The sequence below is a fragment of the Oculina patagonica genome, chromosome 5 (assembly GCF_052425735.1).
Source record: "Oculina patagonica isolate OP01 chromosome 5, crgOcupat, whole genome shotgun sequence".
In the NCBI taxonomy this organism is placed as follows: Eukaryota; Metazoa; Cnidaria; class Anthozoa; order Scleractinia; family Oculinidae; genus Oculina; species Oculina patagonica.
In genome coordinates, this window is record NC_135762.1 from 19394478 (window position 1) to 19409098 (window position 14621).

Here is a 14621-nt window from a genome sequence, read left to right on the forward strand (position 1 = left end):
GTCGTTGTTGAGTATGTCGATACTGTGTAGTTATTGTTTTGTGTGTGTGTGTTTTTCAGGGCCCTGTGGCCGCTCGTCTTATAGAGAACGCAGTGAAAGACGGGACCTGGGTAGTACTACAGAACTGTCATTTGGCAGTGTCATGGATGACGTCACTAGAGAAGATCTGTGAAGACTTGTCCCCAGATAACACTCATCAGGACTTCAGACTGTGGCTTACAAGTTACCCATCTGACAAGGTAATCAGCGAACCCGAGCACTTTGTTACATTCATGAATGGATTTAACCAAGTATAAAACAAGTCGAAGCTCCTAGTACGACCGCCATGTCAAATCACTATAGTCAAAACCTCTTGTAACCGACCAGTGTGGCTGTCGAAGGCGACCGCGACTACTTTTAGATGATTCAACCTCACTACAGGACATCTTACAATCTGATATAATGATAAAGGGTTTTACATTAATTTTAGAGTAGTTTATTTTTTCTATCCAATGTTTGTGAATGACTATAGTTATCACCGCACTACTAGTATCGCAACTCGGAAATTACACTGGACGCACTGAAATCTTTTTAATTACTGGATTGGAATTGTCATGATCATATAGTGCTAAATGCGAGTATTTTCTGCTCTTTATAAATTCTTATATACTGAGTTACTATTTGACGGAAGTTTGGATTCTCGTTACTGAATTGTGTTTTACTCTACTGTTTTTTACACTCTACACACGTATGGTATGAACTAAATAAAGATTTTAAAGATTCGCCTACTCTAGGCATTTTTAGAAGCAAATTTGGAAAACTGAATCTATCATAGTATTTCACCAATAACAGTAATTGCTGTAAGCTTTGTAGCGAATAGATTATATTGTAAATTCTTGGTACGTCAGTTAGAGGTCATTTTTAAAGTATTTCAAAGTATTGTAAGTTTAGCATTTTGAAAGTATTTTTAGTTTTTTAGTATTCTTAAGTATTGTGTGTTTATTTAAATTCTCTTTTTTAGCGTCCCCAATTAGCCCACTAGAGCCAAATACGTTGACACTTAAATAAAGGTTTTATTGTTATCATTATCAGTTTCCAGTAACTGTGCTTCAAAATGGCGTAAAGATGACAAACGAGCCTCCAACAGGCCTGCGTCAAAATCTCCTTCAGTCGTACTTGAGTGATCCCATATCTGATCCAGAGTTCTTTGATGGATGTGGCGCCAAAGCTGCGGTAAGGTGACACTTACATGTGACAACAGCAAAGTGAGGCTGTACTGTAGATGCTGTGGTTCAATTTTATCCATGGTATAATTTTGTATTTTCCTTTGTTTGTTTCCCAATATATGATAATGACCAGTGAAACAAAGGGTAAAATTGAACCACAACATAGACGTTCCACTATAAGGCGTATCCATACTTTACAAAGATGCGGAAAAAACCTGGATTTATGAAATGAATAATTAGTCATATAAGAAATGAAAGTATAAATAACGTAGATGTAACCAGAAGATTATATATTATAAATGTAACTTTTCCTCAAATCCCCGAATTGCTCTCATTCACACCATAAGGTTTAATATTTCATTATTTGTTAGTTGATAAGTGATATGTTTTGTGTGCTGCAGATCTGGGAGAAACTGTTGTTTGGTCTGTGTTTTTTCCACGCCCTGGTGCAAGAGCGGCGTAAGTTTGGTCCACTGGGTTGGAATATACCATACGGCTTCAATGAATCCGACTTAAGGATCAGCGTGCGACAGCTGCAGGTTAGTACGATCTATCTTACTTTAGTACAACGCTTTGGCGAGGTTTAGCTGCAGGTTAGTACGATTTATCTTACTTTAGTACAACGCTTTGGCGAGGTTATCTTACTGTTCTGTATACATTGTTAGATGTTCATCAACGAATACGAAGAGATCCCATTTGATGCTGTGACTTACCTGACGGGAGAGTGTAATTATGGAGGCAGAGTCACTGATGACAATGACAGGTTTGTATCTAGCCAATGCAAGCTTTGTATTTCTACTTATCAGTTATCATTAAGAGATGCGTCACAAAAGTTAGGTCTTTGTGGTGTCACTACTTCCAATATGTATTCCCTGCAAACGACGGACCACATGACAGTTTTTCGCTTTGATTCAGCACTAAACGGCTTGCTCTGTTTTCACTTTTCTGTACGAATATTGTTGAAGGAACTGGAGGTATTACTTTTGCAATGGAATTTATATAAGAACACAACAAAATCTTTAGAGCTATTATGTGCGGTATCTGTGTTGGTGAACGACAAGAAAAGTATAATGTAGTAATATAGAAGTTTATCTTTAGGCGTCCAGTCGTTTGAATTATTTTTTTCCTATTTGTTGCCTCACTTCAGACGCTGCTTAATGAGTATCTTGGCAGACTTCTACACTCCAGACATCGTACAAGATCCTAAGTACAAGTTCTCACAGAGTGGCACATACTATGCTCCTCCAAAGAGTGAATACGATCAATACGTGGAGTTTATCAAGGTATATTGACCTGTGTGACATGTACACTAGATCCACACTCGTGTTCCTAAAAGTCTTTTCTTGATTGCAGGAGCTTCCTTTGTCTCAAACGCCCGAGGTGTTTGGCATGCACGACAATGTGGATATTTCCAAAGAGCTCCAGGAGACCAAACAGGTACGCGCTTGTAGTCAACTGATCCCTCCATTTAGTTTTGTTACGTGTTTGTTTATCGTTACATGAGTTAGGTAAAGCACTCGACTGAAAGCCAGTAATACACCGCTTGTACCAGCATTTCGAATTGATACAAGTTCAGTAAATTAAAGCAAGTGTTGGGTTGTAATTCTAGTGCGTGTTTTTGTTTTGATAGTTGTTTGACTCAGTTCTACTGACTCAGTCTCAAAGTGGCGGAGGAGGGGCTGGGAAGAAGACAGATGACACATTGCTGGAGATTGCTAAGGACATCTTATCTAAAGTAAGTACTTGATAGACGGACTGCAAACAGTGCTATATGAGGAGAAAGTAGCATGCTGAGATCAGGATTGTTATCAACAGCAGCATGTTTTCTTCTGACTATTCTAAATACCTCTTTTGTCTGTTGCTCCGTTCGATGCTCCGTCGACCTGAAAATGGTTTTGAGTGTTTTTATTAATAGGTGTATATTAACCCTTAAAAGTATATAATCTTTTGTTAAATGTTTGTCTTTTCTCAATTTTTAGCTTCCAAAGAACTATGACTTGGAGGTGGCTCTGCAGAAATACCCAGTTACATATGAAGAGAGTATGAACACTGTGCTGGTCCAAGAGATGGAGAGATTTAACAAGTAAGTTTTATCGTGTGAATCGATCAAGAGTGTCACTTGGCTGATGTGTACATTATATTTTGTTCGTTATTCTTTTCAGGTTGATGTCAATAATCAGAACAAGTTTGCAGAATCTTCAGAAAGCTATCAAAGGCTTGGTGGTCATGTCGTCTGACCTAGAGGCACTTGCCGGGAGCTTACTGGTGGGAAAAGTAAGTCATCCCTTGTCTTCTGTTATGATACAGCAAATAAGAGGACGCTTTAACATTCAGATTAAGGTGTTCTGCAGTTTTTACATCCCGTCGCTTTAAAAAAATCTTAAAGGAGTTGCAGTCAGCCGTTACAGTGTAAACTAGCTTCTGTGTTGTTACATCCTACATCCATTCATTGTTTTTTCAGTATCGCGTGAGAGTTTAGGAAAGTTTAGCACTTGTCAAAAAGAAATAAACAAAGTGGGCGTAGTTTGATCTACATTTAAACCTTTGTTGTACTAATTGTTATATTTTTGTGTGTGTGGCTGGCTGTAGGTGCCTGAGATGTGGATGAAGAGATCGTATCCTTCTCTCAAACCTCTTGGTAGCTACATTACTGACTTTCTGGCCAGACTCAAGTTTTTGCAGGTAAGGTCTTCAAACTCAAGCTTGAAATAATTAGTAAATATCAGAAGTGGTTATTGTGAACTTACTTTTTCTTTTCAATTACCTTTCTTGCTTAGGATTGGTACGACAAGGGAAAGCCAGTTGTGTTTTGGATTTCAGGGTTCTTCTTCACACAGGTAGAGTGGCTACTTTTTGGCCTTATCTGAGCTTTATCTTGATGGGTCATACATAAACTATTTATACTTATTACTTTTTCCAGGCCTTCTTGACCGGTGCTAAGCAGAATTATGCCAGGAAATACACCATACCTATCGACCTACTGGGCTTTGAGTTCGAGGTGAGTCAGGTCTATGAAATAATAAAAGAAATACATCGAGAACTAACAGAGACAGCGTTGTCACAATTATTGTATTGAACTTTCATAAACGTTGATGTAGTTTGCTCGAACTTAAACTCGAAAAGCAAATACCAGTATTTGTTTGATAATAAAAATTAAAAAAAATAAAATTAAGGGTTAACTGTACTTTTCTCTGTAGGTGCTTTCTGGGGACACTGCAGACAAGCCACCTAAAGACGGAGTCTATATACACGGCTTATTTCTGGAGGGCGCCCGCTGGGATCGTAAGAGGTCTGTAGTACTAAATAACAACGTAAGGAGCAATCATTGTAGTGGAAATCGTTTAGCTTGAAGATGATGTAATTTGACTTCTTTTTTTCAGAGGCTTGATCGGCGAGTCATTACCAAAGGTTCTTCATGACACGATGCCAGTCATCTGGGTGAAGCCAGGTAAGATATTTTAACCCGAGTATTTTACAAACAAAACGCAATTTGGAACGATTCTCCCCAAAGAGAAATAGTTATTGGCTTCTATATGTTCTTTTCGATATGTCTAGCAATAAGAACGTATGCAGATTCCAATCTGTCATATTATTACCGTTTTCTGTCATTTATAATAATGATTCGAGGAAAGTCACTGCCTGTTACTGAAATGAAAGCTGAAATTATCAAAAGGTGTGGTATGGTTCTAATGCTGTTTTGCAGCTTTTTTCGAACGGTATAATAAACGCTGAAAGTACAGTAGTTCATGGGTGCGTAGGATTGTTAAAAATGATTGTTGTTTTTTTTGTGGCAGGTAAAATTGCAGATTTTAAAGACAGCCAAGAGTACAAGTGTCCAGTGTATAAAACAAGTGAGCGGCGGGGAACTCTGTCCACCACGGGTCACTCAACTAACTATGTGATGCCAGTTATGTTACCTACAGACAAGCCTCAGAATCACTGGATCAAGCGAGGTGTCGCTCTGCTCTGCCAACTGGACGACTAAACTTCATTTGAAATATATATACTGCCGTGAACCCGGCGGTTTTATAGATCAGTCTTAGTGCTGTTAGATAGTCTAAACCAATTTGGTTACAAAAGTTTTAGATAAAACGTCCATTGCATAACACGCAAATTAGTTAACCTCGAACTAAAAATGTTAAACAAAAGTGATGTAAGAAAGTACTTTTTTTATTTTAAGGACGATTTCTTGTACACATACAGACTAGTAAACAACGTTGTAAATATTATCCTTATACATAGCGTGAATAAAGCTGTTCGATGTGTGAAGTTGGCTTATCGTCACTGACTTATCCCACCCACCCACCCCACCCATGGTCTGTAGCGCTCCCAGAGTACAAAGGTTTGCAGGGCGTGTGTAAACATTTTTGTTGAACGATGGTAACAGCAAATAACATTCACAAATTATTCTCGTTTCATGCCTTGAACTATTGTACTCCGTACATTTTCTAGCTTCCTTGTTTGGTTTTGAACGAACATTTTCTAGTGGAAGAATAAATAGCAGCACTTATATTCACAGCCGGGGAAACGTTTAGACATTAAAGTTCTGTGTTGAAATAAACTGAACAACACACAGCTGCACTCTTCTTAGTTGCCAAACAAAAAAACTAAAAGCTGGATGCATCATACAAGATGATTTGTAGTTCGGATTACTCTGGAGCGCTTAAGTGATTTTTGAGTTTGTTCTTATCTTTGATAGCGCATGCTAAACATTTACAAGAGTTGCTACTTTGACTACTGGTATGCTCTGCCGTGAATCTCGACTGATTCCCAACACGAAGATATCTACACTCGCGAATTTCCTCGAATAGTTTAGTGAGCTCCATCATGGAGAATTTATTGATGTCAGTTTTTTTCCTTTTTTCCGTGATAGTTCCAAGCGAGTCTCGTACTTTCTTCCACTGTCCTTTAGCTCTTTGCTTACTTCCGTCCTTGTCTGTTGTGTCGGTAGAAGAAAGCGAGTCTTCGCGGGTTAAGTTTTTCTCATCACTATTTGGAGTCAGTGGTTCATTGCTTCCCTGTCTGCTGCTAGTCAATCCCTCCTCAGCAATATCTGGCATGGGTTTCTCATCAATTTCGTCTTCAGTATCATCCGCCACAGTCTTGCTGTACAATTGATGAGAGAGTGATGGAATGTACTGTTGTTTTTGATCAGCTGCAAACACAGCTATCTTACTTAACTTTCTTGCCTTCTTTTTCTCCTTCTCTGCGTTTTCAAATGTTTCACGGTCACTATCCCCGCTCGTAAAACTGACATATGGCTGCCTGTACTCGCTAATCCGCCGTGTTTTTTTACTTTCTTGAAAAAAGTGACTGCTCTTTGCTAATGTAATTACCGGTGGTAACACTTGTGATTTAGACTTTTTCTTTCGTCTTGTACCATTCTTTAGGTCCGATGTGATACTTGGTAGTTTAAGTGGGTTGTTGACTTCAGGAGACCTGCTTCTGTTAGCGGCTGCTAAAGTCACTGGAGAAACAGCCTTTACTAAAGTAATGCGTCGTTTCCGTGGTTTATTCTCCTCTTGCTGTTTGTTGGCATTTTTTGTGGTTTGCGTCTGAGAGGCTTCATCAAACAACATTGCTGGTACAAGATTCTGTTTTGCTCTAAGAAATTTTTCTTGTTTTAGAGACCAAGTATTGAAACTTCTCCTCCGTTCGCGCTGTATCGTGTTCATGGTTGTTCTTAGATCGGTCTCTTTGCTTCTGTTGATACTCACAGCACGACGAAGCGAGTTGCTAACTTTTTCAAGTGGATCTCTCAGCTCGTTGTTCATATTTGCCCTGTTGCTATCAGATCGCCATGTTTATCATCCCAAATGTTTTTAAATACGGCTTTTCGCCACTCTTCAGAACAGAAACAAACTGATTAATTAGCCTAACATATGCGATGAGTACAGCGATTACGCGACTTAGGAATTAGAGCTTTTTATTAAAATTTGTCATCTCGGATCAGTTTACGTGTTTGTATAGTCGCTGTTGAGCAAACAGTGATATTTCTCAACATTTTCCTGTCGCTCGGGAGAATAGAAATATATTATAGAAGATTAAAAAGTACAAAGGGACATAGTGCTGATAATCTTATCTTCCGCGCGGCAAGTTGAAACAAAAGGATTTTACTATTAAAATTAAAGAATTAACCACGTTGTTTTTCGTTTAGCCATTGCAAGACATTAAAGTAACTTATGGACCATGGAAACAGAGGAAAACAAAGGCACATTGCAAATACTGCATAGAAAAACGCTCGAGCAAACCATAGCTGGATTTGACAATAAGAACTGGATTTTGTACACGATTGCCAAAGATAATTGTCACGTACTTGACCTGTTTTATTTAAATTTACGTATACAATCTGATAAATAAAACTGATCCACCTCGTAATAAGATTTCGACAATAGTTCATAATTAGGCATTTATATATTCAGGGTTTACCAACAAACCCTTTTTATTGTTCTGTTGTACAACGAAACGAGCAACTCTTGAGATCAACAACTTTATTTCAGTATTCCCTTTTATGGCCTACAATGCATACCGTTCGTCGCAGGATCGATTTTTAGTTGGTTTAAATGAAATAGGTCTGCAATGCGTACATGTGCCTCCGCCCTCGAGTGCGTGTTTCAGGACAAAGGATTTCTTACGTGAATGTGAGGCTTAGGATGTACAGTAAGTATTGTTATTCAAATACCGACGCCATTTGTGTCAACAGGGGAATCTTTTTTACAATATTTGCCTCATTAGCATAAGCGCTTTAGTTTCCAATCGAGTTACAAAGACATCAATTCAGATTATCGAAAGAACATTTTAATTCCAACATGCAGTATTTACAGTACTTCACATTACAATATATTAACAGTATGTTGACAATATGTTGTGAAATTTTCAACTTCTACTTAGTTTTAATGTAGACCTTCTTCATTTGAGGACGGAGTTCCAGAATCTTTTGTTTCGTTTCCTGAGAAATGTAACACTGGAACACATATAGTTCACTTAGTCTGTTACATTTTGAGGCGAGATATATCAAGGCTTGTTCCAGTTCTTGACTGCTTGTGGTGCTGATTGACAGTCTTTCTAATGTTTCACTGTAGTTCACTGCCGCAAAATAAACTTGGGGAACAACTCTGGACATGACCTCAAGTCGCAAGGTTTTTACCGGTATTTCTGGCTTTAAAATCGTGTCTACCTTGAACATGGGACACGAACAGTCGAACGCTAGCGTGACGCGAAGCTTCGGAATCTTCTTGCTGACGTTTTCCCACGTTTCTGATGTTATATCTTTTCCAAACTTTTCCTCTCGCCGACAGTCAATAGACAAATGTTCCAAAGCGGATCGATCCTCTTCGGTTAGCAGCATCAGTATCTCCTCAGTCACACTGGTATGGTGAAGAGCAAGTGACTTCAACTTCCGGCACTTGTTAACCACATTTTCTATGCAACCGGAAGTGACTTTGCAAACAAGCGAAGCGTTTTGAATATTCAATGACTCTAAATCGGGATTATTTTCCACCAGGCAGTTAATTAAATCATCGCTGTAAGCAATCGGTAGTTTGCTAAGGTCCACTGACTTCAACGTGAACAAAACTTTGCAATCCTCCTTTGGTTTGTCGAACAAATCTCGCAAACAGTCGATGAATTCATGACCAGCGTAGAACAAAGGATTCTCTCCGACAAACTTCACAGTAAACCTCTCGAGCCTTCGCACTTTAGTAACGCTTAACATGCGGATAAGCGTGCAGGCGCTTTCCCTGTTGATTTTCTCTTCTTGTTCGCAGTGAATCTCAACGTCCTTAAGATAATGACCATGGTTCTCCAGGCATTTGCCGTATTTGAACTCCTTTGGGTCGACGAATTTGAACAGAAATGTCTGCCATAACACCGGGGAATCGAAACATTCTCGCCATCGCTTACAAGCAAGTGAAGCTGTAAATCTGTCGGATAGGTTTAAATAAGAAAAGATCCCCACTACAACGTGCTCCGGCAAATTTTCCCATCTCTGTTCTTCCATCGATAAAATCCGGAGTCAAACAGCTGTATTCAGCTGTAAATAGCGTTGATCCGATCGAAAAGAATTTGAACGCTTCATTAATATTCAAGTATGCTATTACCGACCTCGTGACACTATTACAACTTGTCCTATTATTAGACAATACACAATCTCCAAAGATGCGAAGAAAAAATCCATTTAAAAATGTAAATTGAATGATAGAAAAAGAAATCCTTGGTGTGAAAAAAAAGCACGGGCTGCTGGGATAAACAGGTACCTCCGCAGCCAAAGAGAAGTGCCGGATTTTCTCGTAAACCTTGAACAGTAAAAATCGTAACAATCTTTGAAAGATCAAGTCATCAAACGGAAAGCTGACAACAAAAACTGAGCATGTGTACCCCGAAAAACATAGAAACATGCAACGGACCGCAGCTCAAGAGAGCGCACGCCGAAGCCAGCACGCCGAGCATGGTGAAAGCCGCGGGGGCAGGCGGCGCGCGTCGACTCGCGGAACCACTCAGTGGGACGGGAGAGAAGACCCGACGGCGGCGGGCCCGCGCCGACACCCGGGGAGGACGCGCGGAGAGCGGGCCAGGCGCCGCGGGAGGCACGACCGAAGTCACGAAGAGTGGAGGCACCGGGGGAGCGACCGGAGGAGCGAACGCACCACCACGGGCGAGCGCCCCGCCCCGGCGGCCGCCCCCCCGGCGCCGCCGGCCGCGGGGCCCGGGGGCGGCCCCCCCCGCCCCCGCCCCCGAGTATCTAATGTCTTTTCTGATATGTGATGGTGAGCAGCCAAGGCTTAGAGAGCGCGAGTGGACACTTTGACTAGTCTTGTGAGATATAGAGTAAAGGGCAGTGTTGGATGTGTTGTAAGATAGTTGTCTAGATGTGAGTCAGGAAAGAGATGGAGAGTAGAGATAGTAAGGACAGAGGATAGAGGTGGGAAGTGGAGAGGAAGGGAGAGGTGAGGGAAAGGTTGTGAGGAGGGGGTAGAGACTGGCAGGATGGATACGAAAGTGGTTAGTGTAGAGTAAAGTGTGGGGTGGATGATAAAAAGGAAAGAGGAGAGGAGGAGGAGAGAGAGAGGAGGAAGAGGTAAAGAGAGGGAGTACTGAGATGTTTGTGGTAGTGGTAGTAGGTACTATTACGATGGATTGAGACTAGGGGGAAGTAACAAATTGGTTATCAGTGTAGAGGGGAAGGATAAATAAGAAGGGGAATATATATGTAAATGGATGAGTGTAGGTTGTAGTGGTTAGGTTAAAAGTGAAATAGGAGTGGTAAGGATGGAAGAAGGGGGAAGGAGTGTTTGAAAGAGTAGAGGAGGGAGGGGGGGAGTGAGAGGAATGATTGGAGAAGGAGAGGTAATAGAAGGAGCAAAAAAGAAGAAACGTTTGATAGATGAGGGTAGGTAGATGATAGGTACAAAGTTCAGATGATGAAAAGGAGAGGAGAGGGAGCTTATTAGGGAGAGGAGGAAGAGAGTAAAGAGGATTTGAGTGACAAGTAGATAGAAGTGATGGAGTATGAACAAGAGGGGAGGGGAGGGAGGGTAAAAGAGAGGGGGGGGAGAGGAGAGGGGGAGAGGGGAGGAAGTGGGGAGTGAAAAGAGAGATAAAGAGGATGAGAAAGAAAGAGAAGAGAGGAAGGAGTAAATGGGTTGGAAGAAGAGGGTAGGGGAAAAGAGTAGTGAGAGATTTGAGGAGAGAGTAGGGAGGGTAACTAATGAGCTGGAGAGGAGGAGGTGGGGAGGAGGTGATGGAGTGATAAAAGAAGGAGAGGAGAAGAAGAGGAGGAGAAGTAGAATGAGATAAGGAGAAACATATGATCTTGGATAAATAAATGGGAAGAGAAACGAGAAACGTTTGAATGTTCCTTTCGAAGTGACCTTAATACGTCAAGAATAAGACAGGGTCTCAAAGTGGGGTCCCTGGAGCCCCGGAGCCCTGAAATTTCTGCTTTGGAGCCTGGAGCCCCATCATTTTACTGACTGGAGCCCTGATCCTTTTTTGGATGCGGAGCCCGGAGCCCAAAGAAATTTTCCGCGGAGCCCAGTGCCCAGCGTTTTGAAATTTGATCATTCGCAATCCCAGATTGCATTTTTTTCTTGTTTTATGACTGCATTTTGTATGTTTGTGCGTGTAAACTGCCACAAAGAAACAGAATCTGAAGAGAGGATAGTACTTATTACAAGTATACTTGATTATCTTCATAACCAGCTTCTTGGGTTTAAAAAACTGGTCGGAATTGTGGACGTTTTAATTTGCGGACTTGATTTAGCGTTGCAAAATAAGTTTTATATTGTTGATCATAGTGGAGCCCGGAGCCCGAAAGCAGGTGATATGGAGCCCTGGAGCCCTGACATTTTCGTCTTGGAGCCCTGGAGCCCTGCATTTTTAGCCCGGAGCCCTGGAGCCCTAAACCCCTTTGAGACCCTGATAAGAGATTGAAACAGTTAAATGGGGTAAAAACAAACGGTTAAAAAAATTTGCGCGATATTTTCGTTTGCAAGGAAACTTTCTTCTACCTTCTACGGGGCCTAGAAGATAATTATGAATATAAACACAAAATGACCGTTTATACACGTAAGAGTTTTGAAATTATGAGAAAACAGAAAATGAAAGGTGAAAAAGAAAGCTACGTCCCACGTTGACAGCGAATAAGCCTGTTAGTTTCAGATTTATCGGGAACATTTCCAATTCAAACTTTCCATAATGTCGGTTGTGAATGTTACACCGAAGAAAAAAACCGAGCGTTGAAAAAACCCTCTTCTTCCTTCGGTTAGAGATTTCTGCCGACTGTGTGCATGTTCGTTAAAAGTCCAATATGGAGAGTCTGCTCGTGCGATAGCAACAGAAAATTTGTTTCAAGCGTCAAAGCAGAAAGGATTCACCGGTGTTATCCTCGCTAAACTGTGCTAACATGTTGGTTTACAAGTGACAACTACCGCGAATAAATCAGCCAGGCTTGTGCACGGAAAATAAGAAATATGCACCGGCTGTATTAAAGGGAAATCGAGTGCGAAAAAACGAAGACCTATTCAAGCAAAAACGGTGAGTACATCTCAGTTCATCAACAAACTTTTTAAAGCGTATCCTGCTCCCTTTTTTAGGTTAAAATATAAAGCAGAAACAAACTAGAACTTCGCTGAAACGTTAGAAATACACGCACTCGACTCTCTATCCATTATTGCTGATTGTTAAATACTGATTAGCGACGACCCGCTGCAAACTGAACGACTCCGTGGGGATCTGATCGCACCTCATCAAAGTAAACAGATTGACAGTTTTCTCGCCTTTCGGCCAATGGTATTTCACTTTGCTCAGGCAAAGCAGAAATGAAAAATATACAGAGATCAAAGCAGGCTCACTTTATTGGCGCCGCTCCCCGCCTTATCGCTACGCTCGCCACTCTCGCGCGTGCCCCAAAGTATATTCGCGCATGCCGCAAGGTGAGCCTGCTCGCAGGCTAGGCTCTAGTCTACGTACGTAGCTTTTCTTATCGCTTTTCTTATCACTGGGCGTTCTGCGTCCTGACGATTCCCTGACGATTCCCTGACTCGTCCCCAGTCGAGTCGTCTGTTGTGCGAAAATTGTAAGACGCGAAGATTGCTGGGAAAGAGGAAAGGCGAGAAACTCTCTCTGTCACTTCTCTTCTTCTTTCCCATGATTCCCTCCTCAGCAGTCGACTCAAGACGGACTCAAAAGACGACTGGGGACCTCGATAGTTTGAGCTTAGATTTCATTTTCCTTGCAGGTTCTGGCATGCTGTTAGCAGAGTAAATCTGAAACTCTAAGGGACCGCTCATGGGTTGGGGGGGGGGGGTTGGGTGGGATTTGACAGACAGTCACTGTTATAAATTATGGCCCCCCTTCTTAATCGGAATTTTTTTCCTGCCCCCCCCCCTCGAAATCCAATTTTCTTTCCGATGCCCCCCCCCCAAAAAAAAAACAATTATTTATCAAGCGTTATGACTAAAGAATGTATTAGTTGTTCAGTCATAATAACAGGCAAACTACATTCCTCCATAAAGCTGACATTACCTTGACAGCTTATTGTGGATGCCGTTTAAAAGTATGGTTTGACTGCATTTGTAACCAATATGCTGTTGGGTTGAGTTAATATCAAAGTAGGGGTACATACCGTAACAAAGTAGGGGGTCCGGGGGCATGCTTCCCCGGGAAAATTTAAGTTTCAGGAATGTTATTTTGGGCATTCTGGCAGCACTTAAAGTATATTTATTTTCAGTGACCCCCCTTACTGACCATATTTTTTTGCCTGCTCCACCCTTTGAAGCCATATTTCTTCGCATGACCCCTCCCTCAAATCCCACCAGCACCCCCCCCCCTTCCTCATAAAAAATGAACGGTCCTACTCATGAACACAATACTAACAAACTAGCAAATCTTATGTCAAAGGTCCGTATCAACATCGACGCTGCCAACAACAACAAGCTCCCTGTTAGTTGGTTCATTGTTGCTGGTGAGCCTTAGCGAGGCAGCACACTATTCTCGGAGGCCCGTGTGCGGGGGGGGGGGGGGAGGGGGTTGTCCTGTGTGGTATAACCGCAATAAATAGATTGCTAATGAAATGTAATTAATCGTCATCGAGTGATTAAAGTTTTTTGAACTCAACTAAATAAGTAAGGAAGAGGAAATCCTACGAAACGATATGAAGACAGGAGACCCGCAAAGATGAATCACACCATAGACAACACAACGTTCCTTAGTTGTGGTTTCACATTTCTTCCTATAAATCCTGCAAAGGTATCTTCTGTTCTTCAAGCTGCATTTGTGGTCACAGTCACCATTAACGCTCTCACCTGTCTTGTTATGATTTTGCTGAACATCCTTCCTTTGCTTCGCACCACATCTCCCTCGCCTGTTTAGCCGCGACCTTGCACTAGTTGTACAACCTTTGCTGTAAGAAATACGTTCATTTTTTTACAACAAGCATTGTTATTCTTTTTTAAAGTCTGCATGACGCTTTGGATCAAAATATGAACATTTTTTAAGAATACAAAACAATTATTCCATTCGCCCTTGTTGGATACGAGTGGTTATCTGCCTCGTTCCCAGGCGCCGGTCGGCCGGACGGCAAAGGCTGTAAGACGGGAAAACAGGGAGCCCGGGGGTTGATTGATGGCTAGGGAGCGAGCGTCCGTTTTCCCGTCCGCATCAGGCCCACAACGCCAAGCGAACCGTGCACTACCAAGGAGGAGGACGCCTGGGGACGAGGCAGAGTGGTTTTCGCCAACGAACAGTCAACGACGCGCGAAGCACTCGAGGAAAGCTGACAAAAAACAATAAAACATGAGTTTTCTATGTTTTGTACTCTGATAAAACATAGGTTTTTTATAAAACAAAATGTCAAAGAACAGTTGAACATTACGCTAAAGCTCTATTTCATATAGATTTTTGTATATCGCTACTTTT

General features: G+C 41.5%; 2 protein-coding genes across 2 annotated transcripts in view; one reads left to right on the forward strand and one right to left on the reverse strand.

Moving 5' to 3' along the window:
• Window positions 1-5474, forward strand: part of LOC144653143 (dynein axonemal heavy chain 12-like) — a 54344-nt gene extending 48870 nt beyond the window's left edge. The window contains exons 78-92 of the mRNA XM_078513062.1: window positions 60-239; window positions 1072-1212; window positions 1607-1744; window positions 1871-1968; window positions 2353-2488; window positions 2559-2642; window positions 2836-2940; window positions 3185-3288; window positions 3368-3479; window positions 3795-3887; window positions 3983-4042; window positions 4126-4203; window positions 4403-4494; window positions 4586-4653; window positions 5000-5474. Coding sequence (XP_078369188.1) covers window positions 60-239; window positions 1072-1212; window positions 1607-1744; window positions 1871-1968; window positions 2353-2488; window positions 2559-2642; window positions 2836-2940; window positions 3185-3288; window positions 3368-3479; window positions 3795-3887; window positions 3983-4042; window positions 4126-4203; window positions 4403-4494; window positions 4586-4653; window positions 5000-5190 — 1680 coding nt within the window. The 3' untranslated portion in view covers window positions 5191-5474. The remainder of the gene's footprint in view (window positions 1-59; window positions 240-1071; window positions 1213-1606; window positions 1745-1870; window positions 1969-2352; window positions 2489-2558; window positions 2643-2835; window positions 2941-3184; window positions 3289-3367; window positions 3480-3794; window positions 3888-3982; window positions 4043-4125; window positions 4204-4402; window positions 4495-4585; window positions 4654-4999) is intronic.
• A 2284-nt stretch (window positions 5475-7758) lies between these two features.
• On the reverse strand, window positions 7759-9352 carry LOC144654603 (F-box/LRR-repeat protein 8-like). Its single transcript, XM_078514792.1, has one exon. The coding sequence runs from the start codon at window positions 9202-9204 to the stop codon at window positions 8089-8091; it is 1116 nt and encodes a 371-aa protein (XP_078370918.1). The 5' UTR covers window positions 9205-9352; the 3' UTR covers window positions 7759-8088.
• Between the last annotated feature and the right edge of the window lie 5269 nt (window positions 9353-14621).